The following is a 17,708-nucleotide window of genomic DNA, read 5'->3' on the forward strand; positions in this document are numbered from 1 at the left end:
ACTTACACCGATTTCAAAAGAAACAAGGTCACAAATTATAGACCAGTCGCCTCAAAAACTATAGAGGGACTGGAAGCCCAACAATTAATGGAATATCTAACCAATTACTCAATATTGCATGAGTCTGGATTCAGGTCACAATATAGTACTGAAACAGTGCTAGCTACATTAACAACAAGATTCAGGAAAATAATCAGTAAGGGGCAGAAAATTCTATTACTGCAATTTGACATGCCTAGCGCTTTTAATGTTGTGTAGCATACAGTACTGATAAGACTACTGGATAATACTTGAATTTGTGGTGCGGTGTATTAATGGTTTAGGGGATTCCTAAAGTACAGATTATACCAAGTAAAAATGAATGCTATTATATCAACTCCATGGATTTCAGAATGTGGAGTACCAGAGGGATCTATTTCCCCAATCCTGTTCAAGGTCAGGCTGGTTCCTCTATAAAAGAAGTTAACAAATATGGGTTTCAACCCTTTCATCTATACAGAAGACTATGATTTATGTTCCTTTTATTAATGATATCTCGGAGATACTGTACATTATAAGGAAAGGACAGACTTAATGGAACAGTAGGCAATGACTTTCAAACTCAAAATCTACAGTGGTGGAAATAAGTATTTGATCCCTTGCTGATTTTGTAAGTTTGCCCACTGACAAAGACATGAGCAGCCCATAATTGAAGGGTAGGTTATTGGTAACAGTGAGAGATAGCACATCACAAATTAAATCCGGAAAATCACATTGTGGAAAGTATATGAATTTATTTGCATTCTGCAGAGGGAAATAAGTATTTGATCCCCCACCAACCAGTAAGAGATCTGGCCCCTACAGACCAGGTAGATGCTCCAAATCAACTCGTTACCTGCATGACAGACAGCTGTCGGCAATGGTCACCTGTATGAAAGACACCTGTCCACAGACTCAGTGAATCAGTCAGACTCTAACCTCTACAAAATGGCCAAGAGCAAGGAGCTGTCTAAGGATGTCAGGGACAAGATCATACACCTGCACAAGGCTGGAATGGGCTACAAAACCATCAGTAAGATGCTGGGCGAGAAGGAGACAACTGTTGGTGCCATAGTAAGAAAATGGAAGAAGTACAAAATGACTGTCAATCGACAAAGATCTGGGGCTCCACGCAAAATCTCACCTCGTGGGGTATCCTTGATCATGAGGAAGGTTAGAAATCAGCCTACAACTACAAGGGGGGAACTTGTCAATGATCTCAAGGCAGCTGGGACCACTGTCACCACGAAAACCATTGGTAACACATTACGACATAACGGATTGCAATCCTGCAGTGCCCGCAAGGTCCCCCTGCTCCGGAAGGCACATGTGACGGCCCGTCTGAAGTTTGCCAGTGAACACTTGGATGATGCCGAGAGTGATTGGGAGAAGGTGCTGTGGTCAGATGAGACAAAAATTGAGCTCTTTGGCATGAACTCAACTCGCCGTGTTTGGAGGAAGAGAAATGCTGCCTATGACCCAAAGAACACCGTCCCCACTGTCAAGCATGGAGGTGGAAATGTTATGTTTTGGGGGTGTTTCTCTGCTAAGGGCACAGGACTACTTCACCGCATCAATGGGAGAATGGATGGGGCCATGTACCGTACAATTCTGAGTGACAACCTCCTTCCCTCCGCCAGGGCCTTAAAAATGGGTCGTGGCTGGGTCTTCCAGCACGACAATGACCCAAAACATACAGCCAAGGCAACAAAGGAGTGGCTCAGGAAGAAGCACATTAGGGTCATGGAGTGGCCTAGCCAGTCACTAGACCTTAATCCCATTGAAAACTTATGGAGGGAGCTGAAGCTGCGAGTTGCCAAGCGACAGCCCAGAACTCTTAATGATTTAGAGATGATCTGCAAAGAGGAGTGGACCAAAATTCCTCCTGACATGTGTGCAAACCTCATCATCAGCGGTCAGAAGACGTCTGACCGCTGTGCTTGCCAACAAGGGTTTTGCCACCAAGTATTAGGTCTTGTTTGCCAGAGGGATTAAATACTTATTTCCCTCTGCAGAATGCAAATAAATTCATATACTTTCCACAATGTGATTTTCCGGATTTAATTTGTGATGTGCTATCTCTCACTGTTACCAATAACCTACCCTTCAATTATGGGCTGCTCATGTCTTTGTCAGTGACCAAACTTACAAAATCAGCAAGGGATCAAATACTTATTTCCACCACCGTATAATAGAGAAAAAACAAAATTCCTGGTTCTATCAAGTCCATACTGTCACACCTCTTATCCAAATTTTATAATAGATCAAACTATATACCCAATAAATACACAACTAAAAATCTTGGGAGTCATTTTTGACAAACATCTTTTGAAAACCAAGCACATGAAGCCATAGCAAAGATACTTAAGACATTGTGAAAATTTAAGACACTGTGGAAACTAAAAAGGGTTAAAGCTGATTTTACAAGAATCCCTCCAGATTGCATATCCAAACTCTGACCCTTTGAAAAATGAACTATTGCAATACAATCTATGTAGGCAGCTATAATTCTATGCCACCAGACTACATGATGGACCTAACTGTATTGTCGGCTAGGAATGCAAAACCAACATCAAGAGAATATTTGCTTCTACATTTACCTAGCTGTAAAAATGTTATTTATAAGATTGTTCATACAACTGGTTTCAGTTATCAAGGCTCTAAATGGTAGAATCACATCACATATTGCATTTTGAGTGGTGAGTTCTAACATCCCAATACGCAGGAGTCATTAACTTACCTGCCAAGGGTAAAATAAAGGTGTCTGATCCAACGGTACCCTCAGTGGAGCAACAATCACCAGTTCAAACAGCAGCCCAAGCAGAAGTGGCACAACTCCAGCCAGAAGGAGAGCTACTATGAGCGTCTTTATTATCTAATTAAAAACAAAAAGGTTTCTATATAAATTTCTGAGAAGCAATCCAGCAAATATACATAGCTCCCAAAAGAAAACTATGATGCATGCATAAAACAAATCCTAAACAGTTCCACCAAAAATCTAAACACACTAATTACAGTTGCTCAGTTCAAAATATGTTATAATAAGGATAAGTGATGAGAAGATGGAAGACTGTCAGTTTAAACACACTGGCTATCAGAACACTTCAAGCAACCCTAGTGTGTGCTGCTGCACTACCATAGGGCTAATAATGTTACACTATAGGTACCTTATTACATCATCGGTCTAAGATCAACAAATACTATGAGCAAACTAAATGCCCCTACCTCCTACCAACCCCTCCCCCCCCAAAAACCCACTCACAATAGCGCCCCAAAAATATCTTAAAAATCTTTCACACAAAGAAAATGTAAAAGAAAATAGAAACACCACTAATTATCTTCTCTTTAGTTTGGCATGCTCAAATTAGGCTGAGGCTTGACCAGGCTCCCCATTTTGAACTATGTGAGGTCCTAATTCATGCCCAATTATCCAACTCCCCCATACCCATATGTATCAGGATATATTCCAAACTGAAATTTCACAGGCCCAAGGCCCCGTTCTGATAATGGGATGGGCTCCACTGCCCCCAGTTAGAGACAATAAGTACATAAGAATGGTCCATGCAGCCCAGTATCCAGCTTCCAACAGTGGCCAAGACAGGTCACAAGTACCTGGCAGAAACCAATTAGTAGCAACATTCCATGCTACCAATCCTGGGGCAAACAGTGGCTTCCCCATGTCTATTTCAACAGCAGACTATGGACTTTTCCTCCAGGAACTTCTCCAAACCTTTTAAAATCCAGATACGCTCCTATTTGTTTTGAAAGTGTTTACATGTAATTTTATTAGGATTTATTTACTGTCTTTTTGAAGGAATTTATTAAGGCCGTATACAGCAAGAACAACTCAAACATATGCTATACACAATTCAAACAGTACAAAGTATGGCATACTATTCTATACCACAATGTCAACACAATCTACTATAATAAAACGCACCCTCAACATTCTGAGGACACTGACGTCACTGAAGTCACTCAGACTCCCAGAACGGTTCGTGGATTCATGGTGGTGAAGCCACCCCACTGACCCGTGCCCCGCCCTCGCGTCAAACGTCATGACGTCAAGGGCGGAAAAAAAAAATTTAACTAAACAAACAGATCGCACCCATGCAGGGGGAGGAGGAGTAGGGAAACACATGGAGCGTGTTTCCCTACTCCTCCCCCTGCCAACCCACCCGCGGAAAGGGAAACCACTTCCAAAGCTCCGGAGTCCACATGACTCCGGAGACCACTGTTCCGACATCCAACACCCCCCCCCCGCCAAACCTCTAAAAGTAGAAGCCCCGCCCACAGATTGGTAGATCCGCCCCCCCAAAGCTGCAGGTCAAAAGAAGGAGGTCCAACACCCCCCCCCCCCCCCCGCAACAACCCCCTCCTAAGCCACCCACCTTCGCGTTGCTTTGCCGGCGGGGGACCCGAAACCCCGCCAGCACAAGTACTGTCTGCTGACTACGGTGTCATCTTCGGCGTTGCTAGCCTGTGCAGGCAGGGCTTCTGTGCGTCTGACGTCCTGCACGTGCAGGACGTCAGACGCACAGAACCCCGCCCTGCACAGGCTAGCAACGCCGAAGATCGCTGGAGGACTCAGACTCACAACACAGGACTTCTGCTGGCGGGATTTTGGGTCCCCCGCCAGCAAAACTAAGCGACGGTGGGTGCGATGGCCGGGTGCATCGCCGTGGGTGGAATGGCGTGGGGGGGGGGGGGCATCGCGCGGAGGAGACGCTTCATTCCTTCTTCTTAAAAGCAGCAGCAGCAAGCAAGCAAGCATGCATGCATCCATCCATCCATCCATCCATCCATCCATCCCTCTCCCCACCCAAAAAAAAAAACTGAATCATACAACACACACACTCTCATCTGGCAGCGCTTCCTCACCCCCCCCCCCCCCCACTTACTCTCATTTGGCCACACTTCCTCAATGCCCCCCCAACACACACACTCTCTCTCTCATTTGGCAGCGCTTCCTGAAATCCCTGCCCCCCTCACACACACTCACTCACTCATGTAGCAACCCCCCCCCACCACACACACACACAGTCTCTCAGATCGCACCGCTTCCTGAACCCCCCCCCCCCACACTCGCGCATCTGGCAGCGCTTCCTGAAGCCCCCCCACACACACATTCATATGCAAACACTTGATAAACCGCCCCCCCACACACTCACCTCGCAGCACTTTCAGACCCCCCCCCACACCTCTCTTCTTCCAAGCTGAAACCCCCAACACACCCCCCCCACACCCCCCCCCCACACATACACACTCATCTACCAGCGCTTCCTGAAGCCCCCCTCCCCCCCACATACACTCTCTCTCTCTCTCATCTGCCAGCGCTTCCTGAAACCCCGTACACACACACTCACTCTCTCTCTCATCTGCCAGCGCTTCCTGAACCCCCTGCCCCCCCCCCCCCACACACTCACTCTCTCACTCACATCTGGTAGCGCTTCCTGAACCCCCCGCACCCCTCTTCTTCCAACCTGACCCCCCCCCCCCAACACATCCCCCCTCCCCCTCCTCCAGCACATCAATTGCTTGGGTGCAGTGGCGGGAATCTCAGACACCAGAGACAGAGGGGGGGGCCTGACACCAGACAGACACAGGAAGGGAGGTATCTCTGTCACACACACACTCTCTCTCTCACATACAATGTCTTTCTGACTCACTCTCACACACTCTGTCTCACACTGTATCACATTCACTCTCTATGTGTCACACAGTCACTCACACACTCGCTTGGTCTCATACACTCACTCTCACAGAGAATCTATGTCTCACACACACTCTCTCTCTCACACTGTCTCACATACGCACTTGCACACACACTCATTCTCACACACACACTCTCTCACAGACACACTCTCATTCTCACACAGACACACTCACACCCAGACTCACTCTCACACACACTTTCACTCTGTCTCTCACACAGTCACTCTCACATACTCTCCCAAACATACACACTCCGAGGAAAACCTTGCTAGCGCCCGTTTCATTTGTGTCAGAAACGGGCCTTTTTTACTAGTATACAATAAGACATTTTATACTTAAATCCTTTTTATTAAAATAGAAAATAAAACAAAACAACCAACCAAGGTACAAATATTTTCAACACGGTGAACTGTAAAGCCAAAACAAAGGAACTAAAAAGAAACCCTCCCCCGAGCAACCCACAGGCCCCCCCACCAAAAAAACCAACAAACCACACTACAAAAGTGATTCTGTCCATGTGTCCCGCCAGGAACTATTCAAACAGTAAGATTAAGTACTCTATTACAAGCTCTGTGGGTTAAGGTATTCCAAAAGTGTCCCCAGATTAATAAAACATTTTAATAGACAGCACAGGGTGTAAGCAAAAATGGAATGTATAGATAGATAACAGAGTTACAAAAATAAGGGACTAATTTAAAGGTAGTTGCAAATGAGCTCAGAAAGGTCATTGAGTGTCCCCTGGTCTTTGCACTTTTTGAAAGAGTGAAAAATCGATTTACTTCTACCCGTTCTACACCACTCAGGATTTTATAGACCTCAATCATATCCTCCCCCCCCCCCCCCCAGCTGTCTTTTCCAGGCTGAAAAGCTCTAACCTCTTTAGCCTTTCCTCGTGTGAAAGCAGTTCCATCCCCTTTATCATTTTGGTCACTCTTTTGAACCTTTTTCTACTTCTACTATATCTTTTTTGATACACGGCGACAAGAACTAAACAAAATACTCAAGGTAAGGTCGCACCATGGAGCAATATAGAGGCATCATAATATTCTCAGTCTTATTTTGCATCCCTTTCAAAATAATTCCTAACATCCATTTGCATTTTTGGTTGCCGCCTCACACTGGGCAAATTTCAGAATTTTATGTACGATGACACCTAGATTTTTTTTTCTTGAATGCTGACTCCTAAGGTGGACCCTCGCATCAAGTAATTATGATTTGGATTATTCTTCCCAATGTTATCACTTTGCATTTGTCCACATTAAATTTCATCTGCCATAGAGATGCCCAAGGTCTTCCTGCAATTTTTCACAATCTGTGTTTTGACAACTTTGAATAGTTTTGTGTCATCTACAAATTTAATCACCTCATTTGTCATTCCATTTCCAGAACATTTATAAATATGTTAAATAGAACCAGTCCTAGTACAGATTCCTGCGGCACTCCACTATTCAGCCTCCTCCACTGACAAGAATGCTGGAGAGTAAGAGCAACAGCACACCGCTTTAGCTCTGAGCCACAGGAAGACACCATGAAGGCATCAGGGATGCTGCAGACCATCTCCAGGGCAAAACCCTTTTTGATCATTTCCAGAACAGTGGTCCAAGGTGATGTGGGCCCACTCATGGTGAAAGAAAGACAACTTGCCTCTTACTGGGACCACTGAGGGGCCTGGCACACCACCAGAGGTACCCGAATCTCTAACACCTTTTCAGACCATGAAAGGAACCCAACATAAAGCCTGGGTCAAGTGCTGACCCACCTGAAACTGGTCCACTTCCTGGAGGAACTTCTAGTTGCTAGGGACCACTGAAAACCTTTCTGCCAAAGTTCAAGAAGCTTGAGAGGCCTAGCCTTGCTTATATCCTTCACTTACCTCTCCAGGTGTTTGGGTGTTTCCCCCCGGCCTACCCTATAGCTCCCAGGCAGCAAAACTAATTGGGTGTGCCTAGTTTAGCTTTATTGTCTTGTTAAGGGCATATAACTGAGTATTAAGGGCAGAAAGCAACCCTAGGTGAGCAGGGGGATGGCCCAAAAGGGCAGTTGACTGCGCAGCTACATGGAAGCTACTTCCAAGGTCCAATTGCATAACCAAAGTGTGACCTAATACAGAGGAGGCTAGCGACCAGGAAGAAAGACGCACCAGATTGTAAAGGATGCCAGTCAGGAAGGCCACACCCAACTCCAGATGAGTCACCTTTGGGAACTCTGGCAACTGCTGCAGCCAATGCAGCATAGCCCTAAACCAGGTATCTCCCACAGGGCCAGGTGTCCCCAATGGAAGGTGGCCTGCAAGCTAGATGCTCTAAAGGCAAACCTTAGCCTAAGTTGCTGCTCCACTCCATTCTCATGGAGCTCCCTGAGGAACAAACCTCTTGCACCAGTACAGAGGTCTTTTTAGCGACTGCTATGACTAGTGCGCATCCCCTTTGGAGCACTTCCAGTACCCTTCCATCTCCTCAGGGGCAAATAGATACAGGCGATCCAGGCCCATGGTCCCCCTGAGAGCCCAATCTGGGGACTTCCACTATGCCAACATAATGCACGAGAGTGCCTTGTAAGTGGGAAATGCTTCAGGGGCCACATCAGTCCCTTCAAAAGAGGGTTTTCTTCAGAGGAGTCAGCAGGCGGCAGTTCTGGAGAGCCAAATGGACTCTGAAACAGTACCAATTAGATGCGAGAGCTCCTCCCATCTAAAAAGATAGATCACACGGGACTGCTCAGAATCCAAATCTGAGAGGAACTAGCGGTTGAAGAGTCCCTTCAGATGCTACTCCGAGCCATACAGAGCCTGAGATGCCACCTGGTTTCTCCCTGCAATGCTTAGCCCCCTCACAGCGGGGGTGACCGAATGCTGAGGGACTGGGTGATTAAAGAATAATAGGCATTTGGAGAGTACTGGAAGAATGGTTGGTGAAATAAGAGAACTTTAGATTTTTCAGGAATTATAATAAGGCAGTTTTCTTGTATCCAATTTGTTATTTTGCAAAGGTCGTCACTGAGATTTTTAATACTGGTAGGAGTTGGGTGATCTACAGTTGCAAGAATTTGAATGTCGTCCACGTAGACGTATAAGGTAAACCCTAAGGATTGAGCTAGTGTGCTATAGCACTGAAACAGTCATAACCATCCTGATCACAAAATTCAGAAGAATAATAAGCCAAGGCCAGTCAATACTACTACTACAATTCGATATGTCAAGCACCTTTGATCTAGTAGATTACACAATACTAATGATCCTGCTCGACAACATAGGAATAACTGGAGCAGTAGTAGCCTGGTTCAACGGTTTTCTAAGAACTAGATCCTACCTTGTTAAGATGTGCAATGAATTTTCAGCCTCCTGGATCCCTAAATGTGGGGTCCACCAGGTTTCTCCTGATATCACTAATATTATTCAAGGAGAAATTAGACCTTACCTGCTAATTTGCTTTTCTTTAATCCCTCTGGACCGGCCTCCCAACCTGCTGGAAGGCGTGCACAACCCATCAGTCCAATCCTGGGCCAGTCCGGAGGGATGCTAAGGAATGTCCTGATAGCTCCACTTGGAAGGAACTGGAAAAAACTGGTTTAAACCCATTCATATATGCAATGTCACCATCCACATACCTTTCAACAACAGCATCACAGAGATACTGGATAAGGCCAAAAAAGGACTCAACCCTCATGGAAAATTGGGCTACAATTGTCAAACAAACTGAACTTTATTTTGAAATCTCCTGTGAAATGTTGTACTTCTTATCAAAACAAAAATTTCCTGTTTTTTTGAGCCAAAACACCTAATTTATTGTGGACAGAGAATAAATTGGAGTTGTGGTTAGCCCTGAAGTAAACCGTGGGGAATGATGCATCCGGTTGTGGACTATTGTAGTTTGCTTCTGCTTCTTTGATATGTAGTCATTTTCTTTAAATTTTAATTTTTTCTGGGGGGGAGGGGGGTATAGGAGTGGGAAGGGTAATGTTCAATGCATAATAGAGGGACATGTGTATTATTAGATAGGAGAAGGAGCACATTAAGAGGACCCGCCAGTAAATACTTTTGAGATAATACACTGAGTAAAACACGAGTTATTGGAGTTTCATATAAAAGTTTATTGTTAATAGTTATGCAACTGCACAGTAATTATACATGTACACATTATAAATATAGAAGAAGACAAGGAGGAAGGGATAGGGGAGAAAAGTTTGGAAAACATTGATGATGGACGTTTCAGGTTTAGTAATGTGTACTAGACTTCACTGTTATACAATTTATATTGACTGAGATGGAATTGTATACTAAAAATAAAAAATTGTTGAAACATAAATTTAGTTTTTTCTTTATTATTTTTGCCCCTAAAACCTGTGGACTAAATATCCATTGCCCCATGTAAACCGCATTGAGCCTGCCATGAGTGTGAAAGCGCGGGGTACAAATGTAACAAAAATAAAAATAAATAAAATAGTATTGTGGGTATTATGTTTTGACTTTTGTATAAATAAATTTCTAATCTTTTCAGGTTTATGAATAATATATACTTGATTGTTTTGATAAAAGGATAAATACAATTAAAACAAAACAAACTCCTGTGTGGAGAGGGTATTAAATGGGTTATAAGCTTTACTACAGCTAAAATTGGGCTGCTTACGGGGTTACTTCCTTGTTATGCTGTGGAGGTGGCTGAATGGTCCCACAGGAATTTTGGTGAGGGATGGAAGGGATTAGGTGACAGTTGTTGAGTGAGAGAGAATTGAAGTTTTTGACAACTCAATTTGGTAGATGGGTGGCTGTGGATGCCACCAGTGGACAAGGATTTTATATTTTACTCACATGTCCATTGATCATACTCCTATAATGATTTTTCTTTATTGATAAAAGCTTGTTGTTCACGCTTTAGGGGTCTATAATTGAGCCAGCCTACTGGTCAGATCACACTTTAGTATGGGTGTGGTTGCAGGATAGCTTTAAGGATCAGAGCTTGCTCTACTGGAGGATGAATGATAGTTTGTTAGATAATCCCGCTATTTTGGCATGTGTTCATCGACATTTGGAGGACTATCTTGCTTTTAATGATAGGGCAGATGCATCACAGAGGGGTTGTGGGAGGGCTTAAAGGCAACCATGTGGGGGTCACTTGATTTCTACTGCCACTTTTGTTAAAGAGGAGGGTGGAGGACTTAAATAGACTGCCATGGTTCAACATTTAGAGACTGTGCATAAGCATTAGCTAGAGAGGAAGAACTTGAGGGTTAGGCTAAAGGTGGCTTAAGTTAAGGATAGGAACATGGAGGATCTGAAGTATCATCTTCAGTTACTAAAACAAAAAACTTTTGAATTTAACAAGATCAGTAGTTTACTGGCTCATAGACTAAAAATCAGTAGAACTCAAAACAATATTTTGCGAGTCAAGAGAGCAGAAGAGAGTGTTGTCTGGGTTAATATGTGAATGCTTTGTGGAGTTTTATAAAACTTGATATACCCTCAAGGAGGAGGTGGGGGAGGTTGCTACTAGATATTTGACTTCTTTTTTAACTTGTAAAAGGTGGATCCCCAGGATGTAGACCATTTGGACATGCCCATTTCAGGTTTGGAAGTTAGACAGGCCCTTTGAACTATGAGGCCAGGGAAGAACCCAGAATTGGATAGATTTTTAATCAAGTTCTATAAAATGTTTTAGGATTTGCTCATCCAGCCTATGGTGGGTCTGTTTAATTCATTAAGCGAGGGTAGTACGCTTCAATATTTTATGCATCTGGTAGGGGTTATGGTACTCCATAAAAAGGGAAAAGGATGCCACTTTCTGTGATTCCTATTGCCCAATCTCTCCTGGGTATTGAAACAAAAATTTTTGCCAGAGTGTTAGCCAACAGGTTAAGGAACTGGCTCCAGAAGCTGGTCCATCTGGATTACTCTGGATTTGTCCAGTGTTGGCACACTGGAGACAACCTGCAAAGGGTTCTGAATTTGAATGACAATGCAAAGCGGCTTAACCGAAGCATGGTCTTGCGCTCTACAGATGCAGAGGCAGCCTTTGACTGGGTCTCTATGTTTAAGATCTTGGAACGGGTAGGATTGGGGAGTGGATTTGTGTGCTGTACACTGTCCCGCTGGCCTGTATTAAGATCAATAAGACTTTTGAATTGGGGAGAGGAAAGACAGGGTTGCCTGCTCTCTCTCCTACTCATTCAATTGGCAATTGAACCTTTGGCTCAAAGGGTACAGGAAAGAGTTTCTATCACGGGAATTATTCATGATGTGGGTCATAAATTGAGTTTGTCTGCTAATGACCTCTTGTTTACTTTGACTAATCTTAAGTCCTTAGCAGCAGTTATGCAGGACTTGCAGAGTTAAGGAGATGTGTCTGGTTTTCAAGTAAACATGCATAAATCTGAAGTGCTTAACATCAATTTATCTCCTGAACAGCTGGCAGAGGTTCAGACTCTGCTTCCGTATCAATGGGTGAAATCTTCTCTTTGCTATTTAGGCATCTATATAGGGGGCCCATGTATTACTCTTTTATTATTTAAATTATAGACAGCTGATATGGCATGTTAAGAGGGATTTAGAGCAGTAGGATAAATATTCTCTCTCCTGGATTGGGCATACTGAAACTGTTAAAATTATACTACTTCCCAAACTGTTGTACCTTTTCCACTCCTTGCCTAAATGCTTGGAGGACAGGGTATTGTCAGCTACAGCGATTCATTTGGTCTCATCGCCGACCAAGGTTGGTAAGGGCAATTTTGTTTCTTAGCAACGTAGAAGAGGGTTTAGCTGTGCCAAATATTAGGAAATACTATCAAGTGGCCCAATTGTGTTTTGTGGTGGAATAGCAGGCCCAGGTTAAGCCCTGGGCTGACACTGAGCAAGGGGCTGAGGGTGGCATTACCTTGATGCTCAGAATCTGCCGATTACTCAAATTATCCAAGAGTACTGTTCCTGGAGCCTGCTGGATTCAGCACCCACAAGTGTTAGCACAGACACTGCACTCTATCACATAAGAATTAGAGGTGAGATAAAAAGTCTGCTTCCAGAAGGATTCCAGCTAGGAATACTATCTACTAGGACAAAGATCCCTTTTACCTGGAATGGTGGTATCTATGAAAACCGTTGGAATTTAATCCTCCTCCTCAGTTAGTTCAGCTGCTCCCCACTTACTCGGGTACCAAAATAGAGTGCAGGCTTGTTTGCGGAGAAGCTCACTGCATTTAAATCAGAGCCTGAATGGTTTGATAAAAAGAGGTCTTGCAGGCTCTCAGATCTCCAAGAGTGAGTTCCCTGTGGTGAGTTCTCTCACCAGGGAGGGGGAAAAAAAGTCACCATGCTCAAGGACTACAGAGTATAGGAATTAACCAAAAGGAAGTTCTAGAGACTAGAGAAGAACCAAACTTTATGTACATTGGTACATGCTCCTCTGGTAGGGATTCATCTCTAGATGCTAGAGACTCCATGGACTTCTTACCTTCATATCTTTTGGGTTATATACATGTCCTTATATATCAACATATGGTGAAATGTTTTTTCAGCTTGTGTTTTATTTGTCCAAATATAAGCATGTGCATTATTGTTACCATACCATCCCCATTACAGCATGATAATCATAGTACTCATTTGTTTTGACAATATTTCACGTTATCACATTCTTCTTGCCCTTATTAACCATTCCCTTTTCTCCCCTTCCCGCCTATCCTTTAATGCATATTACACCAAGCAACGTTACACACCAATTTCTTTACACCCTACTGCAGTTCTGGTCTGCCTTTTGTTGGAGGATTGCCCACAATGAGGGTGGTATTATATTAGTCACTTGGATTTTGGTTGCCACCAGCTGTAATGAAGACTAGCACTAGAGATTATCTTCAGCTCTCTCCAGAAGTTTTTAGTTCCAATTGTTATGGGATATATACACAATGGAGCTCATAACATTTATTGTAAAAAAAATTGAAGATTATTATGTAACTCTATTCATTTCTTTTTTTTATGTTTGTATTGTAAGCCACATTGAACCTAAGTTCCACTTGGGCTAATGTGGGATAGAAATGCCATAAATAAACGTTTATCTCTTTTTCAGACCATCTTAATTATCGTACCCATATGTTGTGACTGAGTACGTTGTCTTTATGTATTTGTGTATGATTTTATCATTCCTTTATTACACGTTTCTTTGCATTTTGCTATATATTTGAATATTTTGTGTGTAAATCTTTTCATTATGTATGTATATTTTTTTGTAGACTCCTGATGCCCTAGCGGCCGAAACATTTGATCTCAAGTACATATCTTTCCAGTCTTTGGCATCCGTGCTCAACCTCCCACTCTTTTTGTCTTGCTTTTTAATCAAGAAACATCCAATAGAGCTCAGGACCTCCGCTTGCTATGTCACTGGGTAATATAGAGGTATAAAGTGAGCTCTATTACTCTGAGCTCCCTCAGAGCACTAAAATAAAATACTTAGAAAGTCCTGCCAAATTCCAAGGAGAATGAAATCCCTGCTCCCAGGTATTCCCGTCAGACTACTAACAAACCATGAGAAAACCCTTTTAACTGAAAAGGACCACTCAAAGAATTAGCAACAAAGTCAGGAGGTCAGAGACCAGAGTTACTTCAGAAGGATGCTCAAGATGGCCACTCTTCCACAACTCACATGTTAAGGCACAATAAATGTCTTTTTTTTTTTTTTGTGGCTGAGAGATAGCTGTTAAGTTGGGTACTGGCTTGTTTCATGGTCAGCATTTAGAGGTCACTGGGACCAAAAGATCCACTGATTGCAATAAGCATTGCCTGTCAGGGGTTCCCTCTGAAATGTGCCCCAAGGATTTCGTCAGGCATGTGGGCCGTATGCCTGCACCCATGGCCTAAACACCATTTAAGATGCTGCTCCTGTCAGCAAAGGAAGATGGCAGCAACCTGAGCTCCCCTGAGCCAGCTGTATGAAAAGGCACCCCCCCCCCCCCAACTACTCATGGTGCTGGTGGAAGACTTCATCTGTAATTGCACACCAAAAATACAGATTTTCTCAAGGCTCATCTTGATTTTAGATTTAAATAGAAACTCTGGCTAAGGGAAAAGAAATCAGTGTGCACGAGTGTGCGTGCATTGGTGGGGGAGGGCGGGGGAAGGATCAGACTCCTGAGTTATCCCCTTCTGTCAAGGCCTGCATCCTTAAGTGCACCCTGAAAATGACCTTGAGCATATAGTCCAAGCCAGTAGGAAGGACTGATGCTTTGGCCTACCGCTCTGGAAGCAGCAGTGCTGCTGGTCTAAACAATCGGCCTCTAACCCAAGCTCCTTCAGGACTACCTTAAAAAAAAAAAAAAAAAAAAAAAAACTCATCTCTCTCTGAGATATGGGTGCATACTCTTACCCGTTTCTGCTGATCACTAGTATAGCTTGTAACAAACGCTGCAAAGTTCTTCTGATGCCTTGAGGTAAGGAAGCAACTTCTCATCCAATTATTTAAACCCCTTTCAGGGGAAGGAAGAACACAGTGGTGAACAAGGGCAGAGGGAAACTTGGGCTCTTGAGTATTGTCCCTGCTACAGATTGAATGAAGTTTGCTATATAATCTCTTCTTCATTTTTTTTTTTTTTTAACTTAAAAACTTAAGTAAGGTATCCCTTTGCTCAACTGACACCCAGTTTTCAAACTAGGTATGGAGCTGCTTCAGTAATCAGTCCAGGAGCTGCACAATGCAACCGTCTCCACTAGAGACAGAGAAACACTGAGCATCAAAGGCTGCACTGTGCTATTATAGGGAAAAGCATGAAGGACCTCTTTTTTCTCTATCTGCTGGTCGATGGGCACAACTCAAAGGTTCTGGACTGGACTGCTGAGAATGCTACGGAAACCAGTATTTTCATTCTAAGCTAGAGTTTCATTTACCAGGAAGGTAAACAAAAATAACTGCAATCTGTATTTTAGATGAAAGAAACCTAATACAGAAAATGGAAAAGTATCATTATAAACTGCTAAGAATTTGAGCAGTTTCCATGAAGAGAAACAAAGTTGTACGTCTTCAATTTATTGTGGTCCATAATTCAAAAAATAATGCATGATGTCAAGTTTCCTCAGTACAATTTAGAGAAGCTTAATAAGGGAGAAAATGGAGAGAAAAGAAAGCTGAAGGAATATGGAGTACAAACCAGATTACAGCACATTTACCATCATTATACAGTACTATTTTCAGCTATACAATAGGCATTTTGTTCAGAACTTACCATGAGGGACCACTCTTTAACCTTCAGAAAAATCACTGTACGACCTTGTGGCATCCAAGCCACCAGCACCGTTACTGCACGAATGGTTAACCAACATACATACAATCCACAAGCAGCAGTATAAAGTTCATGGATTTTAGCAGTTCCCGTCCAAAATGACATTAACCAACGACCAGCAAACACTGAAAAGGAATATAGATACAGTCAATTCATTAATCTGTGCATCAAGGGAAAAGCATTTGCTACAATTTAACATCAAAAACAAAAGAAAAATGTCAGTGCTTCCAATCTTGTCAGTCTTTAAAAAAAATCAACACAATTAATCAGCTTGACACTTGAAACATTTTGCAAACTTAATATTAAAAAGAAATATATTTGGAGGAGGAAGTGACGTCATCGTCCCTAATGGAGCCTAGATCTTGCGCTCCTCACTCACTCACATAATTTAGGGCTTAGCTTTAGCACCACACTCCGCTCCGGCATACCTTCCTGTACTTACTTGGGAGTTCGGGGTACAGTGGCAGCAGCTGCGATGAGCAAGTTGGCAGCGGGAGGGGGGGGGGGGGGGGGGGGGGAGAGTACCCATTTAACGGCACGCAAGGCCCAGGCAGGTCGTGCATCACCGTCGCCATCTCGATTATCCCACTCCAACTATGACTCGGCATTTTCCGCTGACTCCAAAATCCCTAAGTCGAAGCGGGGGGTGTCTGCTGAGCTTCAAAAACTCCTTTCGGCTATACAGGTGGACATCAAGGCCTCCAAATTAGAGATCCTTGACAGGATCGAGACGCTGAGTGCGGATCTCTGAGACCTGGGTGGTTGGGTTGAAGATCTGGAGCACAAGATGGACGATCACTCTGACTCCCTCGCGTCTCACGAGACTAAGTTTAAAGCGATAGGCTCTCAATATGCTGCTGTCCTCTTGCAGTAGACGATCTGGACAACCGGCGTCGTCGTCAAAATCTCCTTTTTCGAGGTGTGCCAGAATGCGGGGCAACTGAGGACGTGCCGGCCATCGTTCAATCGCTGTGTAAGGCTCTGCTGGGGCAGACCGCTGTATGTCTCTAATTGCGCTTGAGTGGGCTCACTGTGCAGGGGCGCTGAGACCAGGAGGTTCACCGAGGGATTTTGCAGTGCTGTTTGGAAGCTACGGGGCAAAGGAGCAGATCCTATCACGGGCTCGACAGTCTCAAGACCTGACTTACAATAATGCCCGGGTGACAGTGTACCAGGATCTTTCCCAGCTAACTCTGCAGCAACGTATAGAGATGAAACCAGCTTTGCAGCTTTTGAACAAGGAAAGGATCCGCTATCGCTGGAGTTTTCCTTTTGCTTTGAATTTCACGTGTCAGGGACGGAGCCATCGTGTTCAAATGCTCGCCGACGCATAGAGGGTGCTACATCTGGCGGGGCTAACACCGTCACCAGCTCCTCATCCTGCTGTAGCTCCTGAAACTCTGGCCAAACTCTGGAAATGGCAGAGGGTTCCAAGTGCTTCTAAGAAGCCTTAACACGCTTGCAGCAGATTTGCTTGGCCCATGTCAGTCATCAAAACGTGTTCTTGTTTACTCTCCTGCTTTTCTAAATTGACATCGGGCTTGGGGTTGTGGGGTTTGGTATGGCCCTGTTTCTCTTCTTTGGAGAGAATCACGTGGGTATAATGCTATTGGAATTGAACTTGTTAAGAGTGTGTGTGGGTTGGGTGTGCAGTGTGTGTGGGTGGGGGTTGGTTGGGTCGGGCTGTCGGGGGTGTTGGGGTTGGTTTCTCTACTCTCCCACAT

At 43.9% G+C, this 17,708-nt stretch overlaps 1 protein-coding gene across 1 annotated transcript in view; it reads right to left on the minus strand.

The window, feature by feature from the left end:
- The window catches only part of LOC115471506 (E3 ubiquitin-protein ligase MARCH6), a 350,986-nt gene that overhangs the window by 60,395 nt on the left and 272,883 nt on the right, over nt 1-17,708 (minus strand). Inside the window, exons 21-22 of the mRNA XM_030205152.1 lie at nt 15,928-16,109; nt 2,759-2,893 (exon numbers count right to left, since the gene is read on the minus strand). Coding sequence (XP_030061012.1) covers nt 2,759-2,893; nt 15,928-16,109 — 317 coding nt within the window. The remainder of the gene's footprint in view (nt 1-2,758; nt 2,894-15,927; nt 16,110-17,708) is intronic.

The sequence above is a fragment of the Microcaecilia unicolor genome, chromosome 1 (assembly GCF_901765095.1).
Source record: "Microcaecilia unicolor chromosome 1, aMicUni1.1, whole genome shotgun sequence".
NCBI classification, from domain to species: Eukaryota; Metazoa; Chordata; class Amphibia; order Gymnophiona; family Siphonopidae; genus Microcaecilia; species Microcaecilia unicolor.